The 23,076-nt window shown below is 45.2% G+C and overlaps 1 protein-coding gene and 1 long non-coding RNA gene across 4 annotated transcripts in view; one reads left to right on the plus strand and one right to left on the minus strand.

Annotated features, from left to right (window-relative positions):
- The window catches only part of LOC135385941 (uncharacterized), a 206,655-nt gene that overhangs the window by 61,148 nt on the left and 122,431 nt on the right, over positions 1 to 23,076 (minus strand). The window lies entirely within an intron of this gene.
- LOC135385937 (retroviral integration site protein Fli-1 homolog) overlaps positions 1 to 23,076 on the plus strand; it is a 55,487-nt gene that overhangs the window by 13,882 nt on the left and 18,529 nt on the right. Inside the window, exons 1-2 of one of the 3 annotated variants that reach the window (XM_064615570.1) lie at positions 1,197 to 1,227; positions 11,078 to 11,876. In XM_064615570.1, coding sequence (XP_064471640.1) covers positions 11,270 to 11,876 — 607 coding nt within the window. In that variant the 5' untranslated portion in view covers positions 1,197 to 1,227; positions 11,078 to 11,269. Of the gene's footprint in view, positions 1 to 1,196; positions 1,228 to 7,757; positions 7,777 to 11,077; positions 11,877 to 23,076 lie in introns of those variants that run through there. The other 2 variants (XM_064615571.1, XM_064615569.1) reach the window with 2 other exon arrangements.

Consider the following 23,076-nt stretch of genomic DNA (forward strand, 5'->3'; position numbering starts at 1 on the left):
TTCGACGGCGTGCGATCTGACATTGCTGCCCCGGTAGAAGGCGTCACTCAGATGACGACAACGTCCGGGGCGACCACGAAAATGTATCCAAAGATCAAGAGCCAAGAGAACACACGTTCGAACACTATGCTTCTTCCTCTTCTTCCTCTTCTACCACGTTGTTGTAAGGGTTCCACCAGTCCGTGCAAGACAGGCCCCTGGTGGTGCACATGCCCAGCACCTTTCAGACTAATACCCCTGTCACACGGGGAAACTGAATGTCATTCCCAACGAACGGCATTAATGAACGTAAGAATGTCATTTGTTCAGTGCTACACGGGTACGCAGAATGACATTGCACGCGACTGACATTCGCTCAGCGAATGTGTTCGAGGAACTCATTCACTCTTCCCCATCGCACGAACTGCATACCCTGGACGGCAGAGAGGCAGTGAGAAACAACAACGTCAAGCATTCAGAACGACAGAAATGCGACCGAAAAATTTACAGTCAGTAATTTTTGTAAAAATTGTGACATATAAGATGAGGAAAGCAGATGTAAAGTAACGTTGACACGATACTACCCAACTACTTTCGTCCGCTGTCAACACGGACGCCGTGCTCAGCGCTATGGCTGACATCACGGCAGGAGTTTCGCATACAGCCACTGCAGTTCCAGCTGTATCAGCTGTTGCGCGTGGGGAAAAAGAACGGACCCAGTGGACAGATCAAAAGACAGATCAGCTGTTGCGCGTGGCATTGTTCATCGCTGGCCGCAAAATCGTTCTCGGCGCGATCAGCCATCTCTATCGTTTGGTGACCTCCTCCGTCCAGATGCGTACTCGACTTGGCTTCGGCCTTGTGCGACATGCAAAGCACGGGCTCAAAGCAAAGCGCAGGTTCGAAGGCGCGATGTTGAACGCAGTTTTCAGAAGCACGCAAAAGTATATAGATACTGAGTGCATGCACAGTCGTATGAAGCTGTTCGACTATTTCACGAATCGCCATTATCATCAGCACGGAATGTCATTTATCTTTGCCGTGTAGCTACGCCTAGCCTTTACGAATGACATTCATACGAATGTCGTTCGTTGAGAATGACATTCAGTTTCCCCGTGTGACAGGGCAGGGGTATAATGCAGACGTTCAGGCGGAATGATGGTTGGAACACGCTTGAATGACATATTCGTGTGACGACGCATTCACAACAGTCCCGGCCTGTCGAAAATAACGAAATGGCACTTACAGGTATGCTACACAAGTACCACTCGGAGATGTATAAGTGGAGATATCACCGGTACATCGAGGAGCACCAACTGAGCTGGTTTACTTGTTCGTGTGTGTGTGTGAGTGCGCGTGCGAGCGTGCGTGCGTGCGCAGAAAGCACAAAGTGGAAATGATGGCTTTCAGTACTGAGAGTACTGTGCTGAGTAGAGTAAACTGTGATTGCTGTACAAAATTATGGAAGAAGTACGTCCGTAAACGTTAAGCAGTACCGCCGTTACATTATCCCTTCAATGTGTACTACCCCTTTTTATGTAAAAAAATATATAATCTGTGTATTTGTTTTCTCTATTCACTCCGTAATGGCTTCTGTCTATCAAATTTGGGTATCTGCTGCATCTGTCCAGCTGCAGTTTCTTTAGTTGCTCCTTGTCGTTCACGTGAGTGACTACTGCATATGACTGTGTCCCTGAAGAGAATAGTCACCTTTGTGTTTCCTCAATGACTTTATCGTAGTAGTATATTTTCTTGGTACTGGTGGTGGCGGTAACGGTGCTTGGTCGTAAGTGGCCTACCCTCAGTGGGCAGCATCGCGGCCCTCGCGAAGATTGGGCCGATGACCATAACGGTGACAAAGTGGATGACCAGGCGCCGGCGGGAGGTGTTGTCTATTTGTGTCTCTTCTTTGCCTTGTAAAGCTGCTCGCTTCCTCTCAGGAGTGTTCGTGAGTCATTCTACGGCTTTTATGTGTCTTATGTGTTCTCCGATTAATTAGATATGTGAAAAAAAGAAGAAAAAAAAAGAAAAGAAAAAGATGTTTGCGCAAATGTGGATCCGTCTACTCCATGACACTAAAAGCTGAGTGCTCAGGGCATGGGGCTGTAAGAAAAATTAAGAATAATTACAATGTGAACAAGTAAAAAGAAAGGGTAACGAAGGAGTGAAGTATACTGTCGCACAAGTGTGCAAAAATAAAAAGTGAGAAAGTGAAAATATAATGCGACGTGATGAGTAACACTTTTTTTCCCTGAGGTCCCTAAGCTATAGAACCCGGTGTCCGTCTCAGTGTCCTGGAAGCATTGGACTATAGAGCACGAAACTAAACGCGCGTTGCTTGAATTGTGGGTGCCACAGCCCTAGAATTTCGACGACGCTGAAAGCGCTGCACGACCAGTCGTGCAGCGCTACCGCAGAACGCAGGATGTGCTCCACAGCTCCACACACACACACAGCATTTGGGGTGGCCGCTTTGCCAATCTTGTGCAGAATCGAGCCACAGTAAGGGAGGTTCAGTCGAAAGCGCTGTTGTTCTCCAGACTCGAGAATACGTTGCTTTTGTCTTCAGTCATGTGTCCCAATATGCATATTCGCGATCAGGGGAGCCTCTAATTTAATATAGGTAGCAGAAACAGCTGTAATTTAATGTCAATATGCATTGTGTAACCAACTGCATTTTTTTACAACTACAATAGATCACAAGCAGTCACATCACGAGACTCTCCTCAATACCCCTGCCACCAAAGCAGGGCACGAAATATTGCCAAGACACACGGAGCGTTGTGATTACAGTCATAGATGTCGAATAAGTACACTCTTAAGAATGAGTTTCACCACATAGCACGCTCCTGGTTATGAGCGTGCTATGTGGTGAAACTCATTTTTAAGAGTGTACTTCTGGAAGGTGGTATAGGCCAAAGAGATGTGGGACGTTTGATCCCACAACAGTTTGGTCACAACAGTATAGTGAGTTTTAGTACGCTACATAGGCAAGGGAATAGTGGGTGAACTCCATGATAGGCAAGCCTGATCGGTGGGCAAGACACGTAAACAACTCAACATGAAGGCTCAGGCAGGCCCATCGCTCAGGCTTGCCTAGCATGAGTATATCCACCACCTAGCCTACATCTACGCCATTCTAATAGTGGGTGAATACTGCGCATGCCCCGAACGCGGCTTTGCGTGTAACGCGTGGGTAAAGTGAAGACGTTACTTCCTTGCGTACGCAAGGCGATTAAGGACGCAACAACTAAAACTCTCTAGTATCTGAAGTTGCTGCAATGACTTTTCCATTGCGCGTATACGGGTAATCGAAAACTAGAGAGTCAACACTAAACAGTTTTAGTTGTGTAGTACATATCAGAACTGCTGAAAGTTTGAACGGATGTCGTGCCGCGACTTTTACTCCCACTCTTTCATTATTCTGCACAAGTTACTCGTTTGTCAATCATTCGTATCATCGCTTTTGGGATGTTCTAGCGGCGAGGACTACACACCTTATTTGTAATATTATACTGTACTCGTATAATATGCCCCCACACTATTTTCAGTCCTTGTACTGGTTGAAGTTAAAATTTACATCTAGTCGTTGCCGATGATTTTTTTAAACTTTGGAATTACGGTAGACTGTGCACCACGACGGGCAGTGAGTGCCTGCCGGGAACATTGTATACGTGAATATTTGGCGTTCTCCCTTATGTCTGTAGGATGGGCGAATTTTCCTTACTGGACACACAGCGCACCCGTGTCGTCGCCCGCGCACATCTACAGATTTGCCGCCGACTATGAGAGACTGGTAGAGAACAGACAATGAGAAACGCCATCAACCTCAGCTCTCGTATCCGTGTCGTTTTCCGTTCACTGGATCATAGAACACCTGTCATTACGTAGTTAGCACTATGATAATGTTAAACTTCATAATAACAAGGGTGTTCCAAGTTTGTAGAAAATACACCAAAGCAAGTGTTCGGAGAGTCATGCACGACACCGTGAGATTTTGCTGTTCCCGTAGTTGACATGACTGTCCGACAGCGCAGAATATATATGCAATCCGTTTCGAATTGACTCCCAAACGGCGTATTCAGTCGAATTCGCACTGTGCCTCGGCTGTGATGGGCACCGACTTCGGCAGCGAGGCTGTCTCGACATTTCTCCTCTGTAGCGGAATTATGGGTAGAGGAAATGTATTACAGGCTAGGAATTTGCTCGAGTTTGAGTATTCTTGCGAGCATCAAGCTTGCCCGTATACTTTGTGGTCTTTTTAGATTGTTTCTTTTATGCCATAACCGCCGTCACCGACGATAGAAAACGAGCCCCTCGGCCATTTCTTGTTTATAACACTCCCGTGACACGGGCTAATTTAGTGTCATTTTCGTGAAGTGCACTCGTCCCAAGCAATTGTCACCTTCACTACATGCTTGCGACATGGCTTAGGTAAGTGTCACTAAACTATGATGGCAAAGACGATAGGTGAGAATTAACGGTGGCAAGATTTCTAAGCGTGCGCCACAATTCTGCCATAAGAATGTTTTTGTTTGATTTAGAAACACTTCCCGCAAATCCTCTTCCAATGTTAAACAAATTGGCCTCGAATATGTGCTACAACAAATATGGCCGGGGCCAGATCGCCAGCCTGTGAAGTTTAAACAGGCTGTCGACGAGAGTAATTACATTTTCTATCGGCTCAATGTTATACTGTACTTAAATCAAATAAGCACGCTGTCGAGAAATACTTGTTTAAAAATATTGTGATTGCCAGGTCCTTCTGCTTTTCCTCTTAATGTTTTCATCTGTACCTCAAAGCCTGCTGTCGAGGTTACGCACGCGGTCCGCCGAAGTTACATGGGTATAGGCCTTGTTATGCACTTGCAGTTACAAGGGGCCAACCATTGTACCGGCGTTTTGCTTTTCCGTTGTTTCTCTCTGTTCTGTTTTGTTTGTATTTTCTTTTTTCGTTTTCTGACGCAACGATTAACAATGATTTGTTTACGGCTCACCACTTAAGCTAAACTAACTTGTGCCCTGAAACCGGGCTTCTATACCCGAAAAAATAAAGTTTGTCCGTCAAATCTCTAATGTCCGTATTATAGTTTCTATCATTTGCATCAGGAAACCCGTCAGTCGCTCTGTACCGCTCTGTGATGTCCTGCTACCATTAAAATATACCTCGGCGGCTTGTTGTCTTGTTTTGTAGCACGTCTTCCCTGCAGGACCCCGCGAAAGAAAGGCGAGAATGCGCGCGTGCCGTGCTTGCTGCCTCCTGCAGATGTCCTCATCCTTATTGTTGCTTTTTTGTCCTGAACGAGTAACGTGTGAGCTGAACGCATGAAATCATTGTCAAGGCTATCTTTATCGGCATCGCACATGGCAGCTGCTATGTGGAGCCGTACAGCTGTGCCTAAGGTTCCGATAGACCACAGAGTGCGTGCACCCTTCCATTACATCGTGACCCAGCCGCGCACCCATGAACAACGAGGATTATACCTACCGGCTCGAGATATAGTATACCTTTTCCGTTCCTTCCAAGAAATCATTTGCAATTGCATAAACAGTCGGCCACCAACATCGAAAGCATGGCACAGGCGGTTCAGGTGGTTTAAGAAAGACGAATCAAATATAATCTGCGTGGGGGGAACTCTCTGTGACATGAAGATACACGCAGAAACAGTTGTTCTTGCTTATTTGTCGCTCACAGGCGAGGCGTCGTACGTGCTCCTCTCCTATTCCACATTAGTCACGTGTCGTCCTGAAAGCTATTTTCTATTTTATATACATTAATTACTCGGGAAATGTGTATCGCCGAGTTAAGGGACAATCGAAGTACTTTCTCAGTGCGTGTATGTGTGGTAGAGTACGTTTTATTTCCATAACAAATTTATACAGTGCCGAAAATACTCAGAAATAAAGGAAATAGAATAATTAACGTAGGCCTCTAAGGTAAAGGGATCAAACGCTATTCGCATAGAAAGTAGAAGGCACAGATGGGTGGCGAGTTGCAGCAATGTGTTTTCATCACCTGCTGCACTGTACTTGGACCTAATTATCTCGACCGTAGACGAAAAAAAACAAAAAAAAGAACGAGAATATAGTCACTGCATATAAAATTCGTATGAGAACTACTGAAACGTATTGTATGGTGGCTTAAACCTCACGTGGACTAACGTGAAAGCAATATTACGTGTTTGTGTAACTATACGGTTTGGCTCTGGTCATTCAGCTTATAGTAAGATATTTCTTGGGGAATGGCGGCATGGTGGAGTTTGCTTTCTTTTTTCTTTTTTTCTGAAAGAGGGCAGTTGTCGAAATATCAGCTAGTGCCAGCGGCCATATCTCTGGTAGTTAACTTTTCGTCGTATATTCATGACTGTACGACACTGTATACGACAGCGAGTGAGTGGTATAGCGAGACAAGAAAATTCGCCAGTTCGATATTGCCAGGGAAAACTTACAGGGCAACACGCAATCTTTGTGACGTGTTGTTGTTGATACCGGGTTTACTTGTGACTAACCTCCTTTCTCAAGAAGTAGACTGAGTAACGGTAAAGGTGACCTGGATTGTCAGCGCATGCTACTTACCATGCTGTCCCAGAAGGCTGTAAATGCAGCGTCGGCGTTTCCTAAAATTTCCATCTTTTTCGGTGTTTCCATGCAAGCTGAATTCAAGAAGACCAGTACGACTGCAGTATTACTCGTGAGTTTTCTGTCCAAATTAATTCATGAGGCGAGTTCCGTATAGCTTTCGGTTTGGTCGTATAAATATTGCGATCGTTCTGCTCTCACGCACATATGCGCGCCGATGATTTTGGTGCTGTGTACGTGCAATGTCATGGTCATTGACGTTGACGTGGAACATAACTTCTAATATCGCATCAAAGTATATAGTAGAAACAGTGTCTCATCTCTGTTTCACAATCGCTTCGATTCGGATGAACGGAAATAAACACGTTCCATTTGTAGACAAAATATGTCCTCAAAGTTGATATAGCTACACATGCACACAGCCGCGCATGTAACGCACGACTTAAACCGTAAGACGACATAAATACAAATTAACGAAGGGCAATTCTCCGAATCCGACCTTCTGGCGGTGTTAACGATATCTCTCAAGCACTTTGCTCCACGCGATCAACCTGTCAGGCCGCGCTGACCATCTTGCCACATCGTATATTTTTCTTCTCAAGGTTATTTTACTACAGTTCAGTGTAACGTTACCACATCCTCGCGGGAACACCTTCTTTTTTGCAACTGCTCATTGGTTCGCACAAATCTGACCAGCCTATCTCACCTGGCCTTCACAGCCAGGCCTCCCATGTCAGCTGGCAAGCGACCAATAAGGTACTGCGGCCGGCTTAGTACACGTACACCACAATCCCAAGCATCGTGCACTCCGTTAGACCACCCGGCAACAGGCCACGGGATCCGAACTGAGATTTAGCTCGTTATAGTTCCCTCCTTTGCCACCGAAGCGCTGCTAGAAGGCACTCCCTGCCTCATTTAAATGCGCTTATGCACTCCTCCTTCTGTTGCGCCACCCTCGCTGCCTCTCTCGATCTTTGTTACGGCGGGAAAAAGTGAAGAATATAGAGACCGATTGCTCCCTCCCTCCTTTTGAGCAACAAGACAGCTACACATTGAAATAATAACGTTACGCACCCCAGTGTTCTTTTTTTCTGGTGCCGAGTGGGCCACGTGCTGCGGCTCTGACTTCGAGTGAATAGAGCTCGGACTGTTTGGATACGCCCTTGGATTTCGTGTTCCTTTGAGTTCAAGTGGACCGCTGCAGCACGTCGTTCACAGGTAGTACAAAAATGTTAGTCCAGATCAGTTGCGGGCTGCTTACGATGGACGCTAAGAACGTCGGGACAAAGGGATAGGGTGGGATGCTCAACGGTCGCGAATGAAGCTCGCGATAATAGTTGTCTCGCGGCGTGAAGCCACGAGTTATCATAGCCTGTTGGCAATGACTGCGCGTGCAGATGTAGGCATGATAGATACTTTGATTGCGATCACAGAGTCGGATAGCTAACTTTGTGCAAAGAGGCGATGACTCATGCCATCTGCTATATGCTTTATTCGTTCGAGTCGACTGTGAGTGTGATTACACAACGACATTACATGATGATGAATATGATGATGATTACATTACTATAATGTCCCTTATTGGAGTTGCTTGACGTTTTTATGCAAGTATACTACTCTCTCTTCTTGAGCACCCTTCTTGCCTACACGTGCTGCAAAGACATTTACCGGTGCGCATGCCGTACTTCCCGCGCGTCTTACTATATGAAGGCAACAAAATCACAATGGCCATTCCCGTTGAGGGCCATAATAATTGGTTGGATTGTTCAGTTCTTTGTGTTTTCGGAATACACTCATTTTAGACTGCTGTTGCGACCAAGTGTTGAGCCAACTTACCATCACGAACGTCCTGACAAAGGCAACCTTTCTGTAGTTTCAAAAAGCATACAGAATCTTCAACACTACACCGGATATTTCAAACTGCAGTTATCTTTAATAAAACGTGTAATGCATTATATCGGCCAATTTTCGTATTTACATTCAAAACCTTTTTTTTTTTACTGCCAGAGCATGGCAATGGTTGCATGGGACACCATGGCAGCGGCGAAAGGGCTCTAACACTCGATTCACAAACGCATGTGTGTATGTTTGTGTTGGCCGCTCACCACTGGAATAATTTCACGCAGCAGTTGTAAATCGTGTTGGAGGCCCAACTTTATTTCAGTTCTCTCTAACGTACAATGTTGCTCAACTGCTACACTTCTATCAATTGCTCTTACAACGTCGACGAATAGAGATAACCTGTAAACGAAGTGTTCAAATTGGGGTACTACTATAGGACAACTACTGTCTTCTTATTGACAACGAGAGACGTTTTACATTGTGACTTAGAGGAATCATACATAAATTTCTTTTTGAAACGAAACAACTGAAAGAGGAACGAGCACCGACCACTTTTCCGGGTCACCCTGAAGAGCTATAGGATAAAACGACAATATAATAGTCGAAGGAAAAGTGGCTGACGTACGGAACTCAATAATATTACAGGTGTTCAGTGAACGCATTTTCTCAGAGGAACGGAGAGTAGTTAATTTATTATCTCAATCATTGTCGGAATCATCATCGAATGCTATGCATTCAGGTTGTGTTCATCGCTTCACACACATTTACGATATGCACGCACAGAAATATACGTATTGCCGGTGAGCTTAATACACAATGTTAACAGTAAGGTGCATTAAGGCTAGGTGTAGACGAAATGCAGCAATTTAGGAACAGGGGCACAACAAAGAAGGAGACAAGACACGATCGTAAAACGCTGCACTATGTCTACACCATCAGATTACTAACTACCCCATATATCTTCAGTGCACTAACGGTGCCATCACAATCCGAGCAGCTCACCTGATCAATACCACATTAAGCATGCACTTCCTGGAACAGCCTTACAGCTACTCAAACCTATAAATACAAAATATGACTCCTCATGAAACAAGATAGAGTGATACGTAAATGTCAAGAGGGGCATATGATACAGAGTGTTATAAGCAAGCACAAAAACGGTGTTAAGTGTTACTTGAATGTTGCTATTGTGTTTGCTGTGCTCGTTTGATCGGGACAGTTTATCGGCAACAGCTGTCTATACGGAAAATTAAGTACAGAGAAAAGCTGCCAGTCACGCAGAGATGGGGAGTAATGCATTGCCGGTAATGTGTTACATCTCGGTAATGAGAAATGCTAATGCATTACACTTCGTGGTGGAGTAATGAGGAATGTAATGCCATTATATTTGGGCCGGATAATGCGTTTTGGCATTACTCAGACAGAAAGTTCACGCATTGTCTAAAGAATAGTACAGACAAGGGAAATCCTCAAGCTGGTTACGGTCACTTTGTCATTAACCAGGTCACCAACTACATTGGTGACCTGAGGACAGGGCCCAAGCGGAGTCTTTGAATACCAACTCCTTCTACGCCACAATTAACGTTATCGGTGACGGCTCATTTAGATTACGCATACTGATCGAATCTCCCGACGAAATTATTCATATATAGCGAATTCGCAAACTCTATTTACCATCACCGGTAATGTGTAGTGAAGTAAAAGTCTAATCACGTCCCTTTACAATGCGCGCTGCAAGCACCATGGGCGACTCTGTTAGAGGCTTCCGGAAAATGTAATGCCAAAGTAACGTAATTAATAACGCATTACAAAACATGAAAAAATAATGAGTGTTTTCATTACTTTCCAAGGCTGTAATGAGTAATGGCAATGCATTACAAAATAAAAGTACGTTCCCCTCCTCCGCCGTGCCACTGCATCGTCCGGATAGGCTACTTTAACTCAGGCAAGACTGGACCCATGTAATAACCATCAATAATTGCAGAAGTAGACTTAGTCGTCATCGTACGAAAAAAAAAAAAAAAAAGTGATGACTATTCTTGGCTAGGGTACAAAATTCAGTAATTTCTGTAAACATTTGTTTATTCGTTGAAGAATTTGCGATGCGTAGTTGTCATACTGTAATTTTTTCTCCTGATAATTTATGAGACGGTATGTCTTGGGATCCCCCGTTCCTGTTTCTTTTTGTTTTTTCACTTTCTTTATAACTGCATTTTCTCACCCATCTGACAAACCAGAACATCCAACCACACAACACAACATAAAATAAAGCAACGCCGCACACACAACGAACACACTATAGTGTAGGAATGTGGGATTAAGGTCATGTGGAACATATGAAAGCTATTTTTAGAATTAGAATCATTGGATGTGCAGTTGCACAAAAATACCTAAGATACATGCAACGCGAAAACATCTGTTCTGTAACATATCGCGGAAAACAACATGTGGTACCCATACAGTCCCCGCCTGGCCAATGATTAAACAACTACCACTGAACCTAGCCCAGTCAACAAAGGAATGATCCAAACCATAGCTATACCGCTAATAATTTTTACTTTTCACGTTTTACTTCCTTCACATGTCGTATTCCGCTTTAACTCACAACTACAAACGCCGTAAATATGTGTTCGTATTTACGCACCGCAACAGTAATTGGCATGCTACTCTCTTTCAGATCACAGTACAAAATTCAACAACAGAGCCTGAACAAAAGAAACCATATTCCGCTCGGACTTGGCCACAGAAGACATGTAACGACTTACCTTGAAGCCATTCCAAAATCATAATATACGAACCATAGGGGCGAAGTAGTTTAACGAATCTCCTACAGGCAACGTAACCATTGCCCACCGAAAGGCACACAACCATGGAAGGACTCGCAGAAAACGCACTGCCTAACATTAACTGCCGGCAGACTGAGATGAACCCATGTAGCGAGCGGCCGCCTTGTGCCGCAGGCTCCATAGCTCAGGGAAACCTCTCGACGAGCGAGATAATCGAATCCTTTTGGAGGACACTCGAATTCCTCAAGCAGGACCTTCTTCGAAGCTCACCAGGTACACTACTTCGCAGAAAATCCCAGAATGATAGCGATTGTAGCCCAACAAGCACGTCGTCATCGCCGTGCAACGACTGTACCTCCAACAACGACACTTCAGCACAGTGCTTGCTTGAAGAGCAGGTTTCTTCGTTCGATTTAGCATCTTCGCCGAGCTTGTACGATGATTCTTGCTGGACGAAAGCGGAGGAAGCCTCGCGAGAGAACCGGGTCAACCCTTTGGAGCCTGAAGACTGGGACGAAGGCTTTGCTAGCGAGGTTGAATCTCTCGTACCGGAAAAGCGGCGTCCTTCGGAAACAGTCGGTGAATCAGCGGCCGGACGTGAATCAGCTCCCTGCTTCGAGCCGATGACTCCGTGCTCGGCCCAGGACGGCGAGTCGGAGGATGAGGAAGAGCAGGTGCGATTACCAGCAGGTGAGTCGAGTTTCGTTTATGATATATCCTGCTGTGTCACTGCTTGAATGCTTTGCGGTCGGGTGGACGTTCTCCAGAAATAGCCCCATTGCGTGCATGCTGGATAAAGGTAAGGGCTGCGGGGCGTTTGTTCTGTTTTGATAGAGCAGATGTGCGGAGTATTCAAAGGGTCGGATGTGATGGCCGTTAAAGCTTCTCGCAGGTGCGTTTTCGTAGTGAGCAGAGGTAGGTTCGAGAATATGCTTCAATAGTGCACTTTCTTTCTTTTTTTTGAGACATGCGCGCGTTATGGTATTGTGTTGATTGGTTTGATACACATGTCCCATGTTCGTGCGCCTGCGTGCACTATGTTTTGTATCTTGTCGTTCTGTTCGACTACTCTTCCTGGACGAAAGCGGCTCCGTAACAAGAGCAATATTCGCATGTTTGTATGCTACAGACTTTTTTTTTCTGTGACACAGACCCCTCAGTGTGTAGCTATCGAATTGTTTCATGGCGTGAACTTCTTTGTAAACGGATATCTTTGGACAACAAAGGGTGAGGAAATTTTGAGAGAATCGAGTCGTTACCATCAGGACTGTTTTGAAGCGACACTCCAGACTCAAACCAATGCTAAACAAAAACGTACGTGTAAAAAAAAAACATGTAAAGCATTTGAATTTAATACGCAGCCATTTATATGATATATATATATATATATATATATATATAGGACTGTCTCTACTGAGGCGTCACTGTCAGCCACTTCCGGTCGTCCTTCTGTCAAACAGTCCAGCTTTTGAATCGAAACAAAACTTGTTAATTAAGTTTTATCGTGTCTCAAAACAGTCAGAAATCACCTTTATCTCGTGCGCATGGCCTGTGACGGGTGAGGGAGGCTGTGAGGGCTCTCTTGCTGACGTCATCGTAAAACCGAAACCGGATGCGAGGTAACTGTTTGTTTCGGTTTTTTATCTCCTTAAAACTACCAATGCGATGAAACCACCACAAGACTGCTCTGACAGATGATATTTCGTGCCTGATGTGTGACATCTGCATGTAGCTTCGAGTCGAATGCAACTAAACTATAACTACGAAAAGAGTCGATGGCTGTTCCTTTGAAGCAAGTGTTACGAGTATGGTGAGCTATATTACGAGCCAAGCCACGGAAACGTCTTCTTCTCCTTTCACAGATGTCCCGCCGAAGGTGCCGCAGTTGATGTGACGTGCCTCTCTTTTCGTTCTGTGCATCGGCGCCGTTGTGTCCTGTAGGGTCCTTCAATATCAATATGTACACAAAATTGTAACGATTATTTCGTGCAGATAGTAGCCAATATGCAGTATGTCACACCTGCGTGGAAGGTATGGCTGTGTCCATATTATTAACACTGGTGGTCTCGGTCCTTCAGATTTTAGAAACAGGTCTAAATTCTGGAGATGCAGACGGTCACCTATTGTGCCACGCGGAACGAGTTGCGAATCGGACAAATAAATTCACAATTTCCTTCTGCTTCTGTTCCTCTCTCATCCTTACTTCGTCTTCCAACTTTCCATATTTGTGACGGTATGCACAGGGCGGACTGCTAAATACTGCACATAATGAAGCACCACAGTGGTGCTAAATTTGGATCAGTTCCGTCGGTTTCTAAAGCGACGGAGACATATTTGTCCTCGTGTTCGAACTCACAGTAGCTACGAGCGGCATCTGTTTAGCACGCCTGCCTAAATTAATAAAAAAGGGGTTAGGATGACAAAGCCGGCACTGTGCCGCCAGCTATCTGCCCACACAGAACCTCGAAACACACATGCGCCGAAACGTATTCTGTCACGTGCTTGGCATGTTCAGGGAAGACCTCGCAGAGGCGCCTGGTAGCCTTTGGCGCCGCATAGGAGCCCCGAAGTCTAGTCCGCGGGTGCGCCTGGACATGAGAGGCGCCGCGAGGCCTCGGCCATCAAAGCGACCGTAAGGTTAATCGAGCCTCTGCTCACCGCTACTCTTGGAAGGAAACCGGCGTCTCATTAGCAAAGGGAGAGCTTCTTTCATGAAGCATTATGAAACACGGGCGGGACTATATTTCACTTCGGTGCCACTTCGTCGATGGCTGGTGAATCACGTCTGCTTCTTCATGACAGGATAATAATCCCACGGCTGCCGGGTGCTACATTACGAACTGCACAGGATCTTTAGTTTCTCAGTTTCCAGCTCCTCAGTAACAACACTGTACTTAACTTTTTGTACTAGAAACTTTTGATAATGTCTAACATAAGTCATGTAACATGTCCTCGATGTAGACCTCTGGTGAACAGTGTACATTGTGTGGTGGGAAAATGAGACATCAGAAAAGCGGAATTTCATTTTACATCCTTGAGTGCAAACGCATTTTTTTTAACCCACTCATTTTTTTTTATGGAAATGGCACGACCTGCAATGACGTCTTCAGATTTTTTTCCTCTACCTCTCTTTCTCTCTCTGTATATAGGGAATGTGTCCGTGGGTACTCTGAGCCGAGGACCTAACCTTTACTGTAATACTCGCAGAATAAAGCTCAGGAGTCAGCGACAAGAACGCGGTTAGTTTCGTGGCAACTGTTCTTCCTGGGATGAGTTTGCATGTGTAAAAATCAGAGGTTGGTCGCTACGAACTGGGACCAGGTGTACACCTACACGTAAGTCGTTCTGTAGGGTACTACAACTGTAACAAAATTAAACTTGATCACGATATTGAAGTGTTTGATGCTGTCCTGGAACTGTAAGTAGCACCTTATTATTATTCAGAACTGCAAAGTATTTTTACAGCGGATGACCTCTGACATTTAACATGGCTCGTAATCATGTCTCATCTGTCAAGCTGTCCATCAGGAGTCACCATGCAAAACATTTTCGCTGCGCGATGTATCGTCACTGCGCAATCAGATTTACAAAAACAGTCGGAGAAAGCGGCCACGGACGGCCGGCACGATCCTCGCGTGTCGTCGAAAAATCCCCGTGCATTTCTACCAGGGAAAGACAACCGACGTATTTTCGTTACCGTTTCCATTTTCGTTACTGTTAAACAACAACAACAAGCGTTACTGCTATATTTTCGTTTCCGTTATCCGTTTCTGATATCGGCCTTTCAATTTCGTTTTCGTTACGTTTCCGTTACTGTTTCCAGTAATGGAACGGCTGTTACAGAGCTGCGGGAGGACAGCCCGTCCGGCTCTATTAGCACCCTGTTTTGCTGCTTCGGTGTCACGCGTACACACTACACAAGTAATTTTGCGTCGTTCGGATGCGCACATCATGCAAGTCTTAAAATAAATAATGTAGGAACATGTCTTTGGTCACTCGGAGTCCAGCAACTCAAGATGGGCGTAACCTTCATCCAATGTCGCATTCATAAGCGGACGCCCTCAGTAGTAAATAATACTGCCATGGTCACGGCGAAATGAAAAAAAGTGCGAAATAAGTAACTAAAAATCGTAGGTTCCCATCCTCGTGCTATGGAGAAGTTGAAGAAGAAGAAGTTGAGTATAGCCATGGAGTTACGGGGACTGGGACGAGGTAAACGAGGGATGCACCCTCGAGATCCACTATTGTGCCTTCTTTCCATGCTCTCGTGTACTATGTAGAGCATTACAGGGAATGGAGTCATCAAAATACAAAAACAAAAATGGAAAGTCACTCAAATTCCATCGCACAACAGGAATAGCCATTCCGAATTCAATACCGGACGATAATTTTCGTTTCCGTTTCTGTTTACGGTAATGGCTCCGGACCGTGGTATGCGTTTCCGTTATCGTTACCATCTCCAGTTTCGGTAATATACCGTTTCTGTTTCCGTTACCATTACCGTTACCTTTCCCTGCTTTCTAGTTTGTGTCACGAGTCACGTGCCAGGGGAATAGGCTACGTCACGGCGTTCCCTCATTCTCCAATACGCTCTTTCCAAGAGTGGAGGATTCTTGATAGGTGTGCGGAACACAGGGCGTTAGTCGTGACGTTGCCCACCTCTGTGAGGCCGACAACGGTGAGCCCTTTCATCACCGCCACCAGGCCTCGCGAGCGCGCTGCCGTCGCTGAAAAGGAAGAAATCGGGAGAGAGAGAGAGAGAAATACAGTACATGATGACGAAGAAAAGGGGGTGACTCCCGCTCATTGAGCAGAATGCTACCCCATTGCTATTGGGGGAAAATTAGAGGATGGTGATGAGGATGATGCTGACGACGCTGACAGGGTTTTAGAGAAAGTCGATCAGGCCGGTAGTTTGCAGGAATTTGATGAAGGGTCGTAAGACGGACATCTGCTTTCGTGTGTCCCATGGTCCCAAAATGAGTCTGAAGAAATCGGGGTCACCACAGTGCTCATATAAAGCGATAGCCTGATAGCGCCAGCCACCGTGCTGGTCAGACCGTAGCTCTGTAGGACCATGTAGCTTTGTAGCGACTAAGCCTGAGCTTGGGCACAACAACAATAGGACGTAGCGTAACGCAATGCGAGCTCAAACCACCTTTGTAGGACAACGTTGCAATGACCTTTACCATAAAAGCAGCCACATTTAAATAGACGATGCCGAAAGATGCGGCCAATTCTTTTTATTGGTATTAATCTGCAGATTTTCGTGATTTTCTTTCTTATTTATCCCTGCAACCTCATTTTGAGGATGACTCTGGTACGAAAAATACTGCATTTTTGTGCAGCGGTACTACGTATTAAATAGACGTACGATTCAGTTAGATAAGAACAAAAGTCATGTGACACGTATTACGTTTCAGTACATTTTCTACTGTCAGATAGGATGCAAGAACGTGTCATTTATAAATGCCACTCTCGAGAAATTTACTCTTCTCTCTTCACATTAAAATGCGTTGATGGGAACGCGAGATATTTTCGTGCAGGTATTTAGCCTTCTTCTATTCTTTATTTTATTTTTTTGTGGGGCAGAAAAGAAAAACCTGTTGGCGGTGTGTTGCGGTTAACAGGTCGGGCAGTCGTTTCTTCCAGAATGGGCCACGGAGTGATTCACAGACCAGGAATTAAGCGTCACTAACCTTCGCACTGATGTCATACCTCGCCTCTCCATCCTTTCGGGGTCTCTTTCTCTCTTTCCTTAACCGAGCTCCTTACGATGATGTGGCCTATGGCGCCTTTACAAATGTGTACAGGAGTCACTGAGCATAGTGGCGGGAAAGTGTGTCTGCGAACAACAGTCGTTGCTCTTTCACTCCTCCTCACATTACCCGAGGTCATCAAATTGTCTAACAGCAATTTCGTCATAAATCATAGTTTAGAGAGGGTCGTTTCATCGCACGCTGTAGGTATAAGGCGATTCCAATTCGTCGCTGAGGGTATCGATCCGGGGCGCAACGAATGATCCCGAAAGCCTCACAGTAGTGGCAACGATAGTTCCTAAAGAGGTACGCTGCTGCTATTGGACCGTTTGGAATTCGGTAGCGGTTGTGGCGCTGTAATGACTTGCCGTAGCGGCATTAGAATTCAATATATATGCAGATTATGTGGAGAAAAATGCACAACGATCAACAATTGTGTTTTATCGTGGCAGGAGATACCCTACTCGCGATAATATGGTGAAAATATAATGACGAGTTTCACAATAAGTCCAATGCTACCCTGAAAGGTGGGCAGTGCTTTTAGAGCATGGTGTAGTCATCAGGATTTGACCATGGAACAAGCGCCATAGAGAACAATGCAAATAGGAAAGCGCATCCGTTGGATCCCTGTGAACCTGTATAAATTTGTGAGCCGGCTTCATCCTGTGCGGTGGTTCACCTTGAACGTGTTATGCGGCGAAGCTGTTTTTAGACTGTGACTACACTCCAGTACTCGTCGTCTGGGGACAGCTAAGCAGGAACAGTAAATTAAAAACAAACAAAAAAAAAAACATAAAGGAGTGACCGACATTCAAAACAGAAGCTAAACAACAACAGCTTTATTGTGAGATGCTGAACGGGGAGTTTCTAGCCCATTGCTGGTGGTGATGTGAGGAATGAAATAATGAGTCCCTATGACTAACAAAACAACAAACTGCAACACCAACAACATAACAAAAAACTATAAATATCTGTAACTATGCAACTCCTATTGATTGTTCTCCTTTCGTGTTCCTGTTACTTCCGCTCTTGTTCTGCGTAGACTTCCCATACTGCTACAATACTGGTTATAGATGACGCAAAACGACACGTATGTTGTAAATGGGCCATGTAGGAACTTTGCGGTATATCGGTATCGAAATACCATTCGGTTTCGGGCTTATATTCTGAAGGAAAAAAAAAAACAGATTATATACAAAAAGAAAATAGGGAGACGGTGGAAAGAAGAAAAATAGGGAAATAAGCAGCCGAAAATTACATATTATACAGCGCAGCAGTTGAACAGAAAAGAAAGCACCTGTTTTTGTCATGCCCTAGTTTATGTAGAGAGGTAGAATCACAAATCAGGAGGCAGCAATGAAATATCTGTTGCATCAGTGCATAACAATTCAGTACTTTAACCTTCACGAGAAAAATGTTCTTCGCCCTGCCACAATACCCCTGCTGCCTTCAAAATTTCACTCCTCAGTTATGCATGAATCTCAAATGCTGTTTTCGGAAGCAATAGACACAAGTGTTCTTCTCTGTAGGGTGATGACTCTCTCCTCTCAACTTTGGGCGGGCAAGCGTTAAATTCTTCTGCATCATCTGCAACGACACGCATTGTAAAGGTTCGCGGCCCTCAAATTGTGCACGTCTAGCCACCACAAGATGAGTGGGGAGGGGGCGGACCCAAATCGTGTGTTACAAACAACGAGTTCGCATTTGGGATTACGCAACGAAACGCAATCGTTGGGGCACCGAGAATAATCGCCGTTGCCGTTAACGTTGTGTTGCGACGATGATCGAGGCCCAGTTCTAAGAAATCGACCACGTCTTCGCTATCGAGTTTATTGCGGGAGAAATTGCGCTCTTTCATGAAATGACAACGACACAGCGTGCTACGAGAAATGCTTATAAGGCGCCCTTCTTTCCTGGGATCATCAGCATGTTGCAGAGAGAGCAGACGAGGAGGAGGTCATAGGCTTAGGGTTCAGAGAAGTCCTTAAGATAGGTTATATTACTACGGATGATGTAATAGTGGTCGTGAGAAAACCTGCTTGTAAAGGAGACACGATAATCCATGCTAACTGTTATGTAAGGAAGCTATTTTAAACGGCACCACATCGTAAATATTGCACCTGAAGGTGCTGGCGGTGTCGTTTCGAGGCATGATTGGATGCAGTATGCATCTGCTTGCAATGTTGTCTTTTACTTATGATGTCCCAAGTAAAGTAACATGCACAAATATATAAAAGGACGGAGCACTTTTAAAAGAAATGTGGCTCACGTCATCGTTCTCACGTGGTATATCTCTTTGTACGAGTATTTCGTGGGCTTCATTATACGGCAAGAAGGAAACAAAGTGCACCTTGTTAGAAACACTTCGTTCGGGTGTGTTCTGAAGGCACTCTACAACATTTGAAAGAAGTTGCTGTTTCAGTTGTTAAAGCAATTCCTTAAAAGTTAAATAATGAATCTAATCTAATTATTTAATTAGGCACAATGAAAAGAACACTGGCAACTAGGATGTACGGCTACTGACAACATTCAGACGGTTTTACTTGCGTAGAGTGGTTATTCCTTTCTTTGAAAAGAACGTTGGTTAGCTTGGATACATTGTACATGCTTCGCTGAGTTTATGAAAGGGTGGAGATTGATTTCGAGGAAGACTAACGGCAAATAAAAATGTGACTCCTCGCTCTCGTTTCTTGAAAGTTACTCAGAGTTACTTCAAAAATAGTCCCACACTCAAAACTGCGCAGCCACTCGCCATACTTTCGACAATAGGAGGGATTACGCATAGCGGACTAGTACTAAACGTCACGTCAAAAATGCTATAGCTATACATAACGCTGAAGGCTGTAACAAACGTCCTAAACCATTTTATCGCAGACAAGTCACTTACAAGGAGTAATTAGCAAGTCCAAGCAGCGCTTCTTTGGCCGGGTTCCGCAGTTCAAATACAAACACCAAGAAAAAACACGGTAGCTGCATGTTTCAATGTTGTCTTTCCAGGAGCCCGTAAGAACTGGTCGGCGCGATTTTCCCACAGCCTCCCACACCTTACATTCTTTCCACGCAGAAGGTTTCATTAGGGGGCATAGTTCACTTGGCGCTGCTCAGAGGCAAAGGAACATAGCGTGGGAATAACCGCCCCAAAGATGAGGACACTCCCCTGTGGATCACCCGCAGGAATGCCTCGCTTCATCCAAATCGCAATACATAAATTCCTCTTTCTTACACCGCCGATTGTTCGGTTAATAGCGCGTGAATGCTATCGGGGCCTGCAGCTAAAAAGTCCCCATATGGGTTTCCGTAACACCGTATACGGATATAGGGAGTTTTAGGAAATCGTAAGCGCCCTCCGATTCCGATTCTGCATCGCTGTCAGTCAATCAAATATCAGCAACGTGATGTCAGCCACTCCAAAGGAATCAGGTGATCGGTTTATCATGCTTTCGGAAATGTTATCGTGAAACTTATACGTTTTCCTAAAACTCACTATTATGTATAATGTCCCGAAACGTAAGACTGCTGAACACGCATGCATACGATTTTGTATGCATTTTTCTTTTTCTTTTTTGGTAACATATTCTTGACAAATAGTTTCCAACGGATTGACCTACTACATGAACTTTGCGATTGCTCACCAAGTTGAGCAAGTCTAAAAGGTGAAGCTGAGAGAGAACAGCTTGCAACTCCAGCAGTTTCACGCCATTCCCTGCCATCTAACATCACTTTGCGTTGCAAGGAGCGTTTTGAAATGCGATGCTTTGTGTCCGGCTTTATTTCAGCGAGATTACGGGGTCACAGTTCCTTCCCGTTTTCTCGGGTTTTTGTTGTTTTCTCGTTTTACACAATATGAACCACCAGTATTTCCTGCACAATTTCGGTGCACACATGTACTTTTTACGTATAATTTTTACTTCTCGCTGTATTCATGCCCCAGCTAGTGTGAGAAAAACATTTTTTCTTTCACGTCCTTCTCCACAAACGGATGACTTGACTAAACCGTCTACTTAATTTCAAAGCTGCCGTGCATACCTGAACCTACCCCGGCCACCTAATAATCCCTCTTGCTTATGCGTTCCTCCCGCTTCTTAGACCAGAATTACTTTGTCGTATATTTAGCTCTGCACTTCGAACAACTGCTACCGTATATAATGTGGCAGCAGAGGCAGAAGCATCCGTATCCACATCCGCGTCCGACCAGCGGCACGATCTGGGTGCGGCCGCATTGCGGAGCGCGACAACGGATTGGAAGCGATGAGCGTCTGACCCGGATTCACCTTGCTGCTCTTGGACCTAGCCTCTGGGGCAGCCAGGATGAACATGCGGACCCAACCACGTCGTTTATTGATATCGGGGGCAGACACCACTATTACGCGCTCGAGCCACAAACCCCGAGACACACCTTCCACTTCGCTTTTGGCTCGTCTAGGCGTGGTATACCGAGGTCGGGTCGTGGGAGTTCCGCATGCGCTTCGTACCCAACCTGTCAATAGATGTATGTGTTGCCGTTTTGTGCCGTTGATGAAAATATGTGGGTGCAGCTTGCTGGGGTATTCAGCTCAGGAAAAGGATTTGGTTTTGATTTTATTTTATTTATCAAGCCGCACTACATTTACAAAAATGTATGAAAGGTGAAGGAAGCAGAGAAAATCTACCCCGATGCAGATCGAGTGTAAAATAATTTTGTTTTATCGCTTAATTAGAAGGGCTGAGTGCAACAGCAATTGATCGTGTACTTCGTCGTGGATCGTGCCTAGCGGTAAGGACATTTTTTTAAGTGAATAATTTTCCTCTTGGTGGTGGTGGTGGTGAAGATGAAAACTGCCGCCTGTGGTTGGCCACGCTGAAAGCGGGCAGCGTCACGACTAAGACGCAGACAAAAAGAAAAAGAAAACGTGTGCGCGATGGTCCTTTCGCGCACTAAGTTGACCTTCCTGCAGAGTAGCCTTGTGTATGCTAAGCTTCTAAGAACTGCGAAAAGAGATAGATCGAGAAGAGAAAAGATTTAGATCGAGAGAAATGAGCATGAATTTGTTCATCCCATTTTAGTCTGGTTTCCACTTCCTTCGCAGTCATTGAATATTTTTAGGAAAAAATCTTCCCGGAAACAGCACCGCAAGCGATGCTGCCCCGACGACCGTTGACGTCATTGCATATTGCGGCGAAACCCATAGATTTGTAAAAGGCACAAGAAAAATAAATAAATAAGATGTTTTGGTGGAACGAAAATGAAGTAGTCCTGATACCACTCTCACCCGAGTCACCCTGAAAGTATAAGCTCACAGGTGTCCTCATCGGTAGTTGTCTTCGCACTCCCACTCCCCTCATTACACTTCCCAGACAAAGAGACAAAAAACACACCGAACGTAAAGCATATCCTCACAGAGCAAGCCTACGCTCTATAGTTACCCACCTTTGAACGTCGAACTCAAGGCTGCCATATCCCCCGCTTGACAGACTGTCTAGCCTGGGCAACCTCCAGAAGCCACGCGGGAAGAAGAGAGAAACAAAAATCAGATCAGAGGTCGTCCGCTGGCTGACCCTTAATTACACAGCCTCGCGCTCCCTACTACACCTGAGCAGGCCGCCATATTGGTCACGACTGCCCCGTGGTGTAGTAGGTGTGGCGGTTATCCGAACGTTCTTTTAAAGTGCAGGAAAAAATACACATTAGATCTAATCTCGTCTTTCGTATAGTACTGCGACGTTTCCCGAAACGATGCTGATGAAAGTGCGTAACTGCTATTGGCCGGGACCACTCGTGGGTCGGACATAAGGGTTCAAAGCAGGAACTGCAGTGGCCGATGGATGACCGATGCGGACCCGCAGCCTGGAATGCCGTTCGAATCTGGAATGCTGCTTTGAGGGCTGCAGTCCGAAGGCGGATTTGCCAAATGGTTGCGGAATGCCGGAGAGCGCGAAAGAATGTAGCGCATTAACCAGCCGAGGAGAACTGGAAGGGATGCTTAACATGCTTGCCTGCATGGACACCTGCGTCCTGTTCTTTTGTTATCCGCTTGATTACGCGTTACGCTGCCTGGCATCGCATAAAAGGGGTCGAGATAAGACGCAAGGGCTAATGAAACGCTTCAAGGTGAAGTCATGCTCCTAGAGTGACTCGGTCCCAAGGGTGACTC

The sequence above is a fragment of the Ornithodoros turicata genome, chromosome 2 (genome assembly GCF_037126465.1).
Source record: "Ornithodoros turicata isolate Travis chromosome 2, ASM3712646v1, whole genome shotgun sequence".
Taxonomy (NCBI): Eukaryota; Metazoa; Arthropoda; class Arachnida; order Ixodida; family Argasidae; genus Ornithodoros; species Ornithodoros turicata.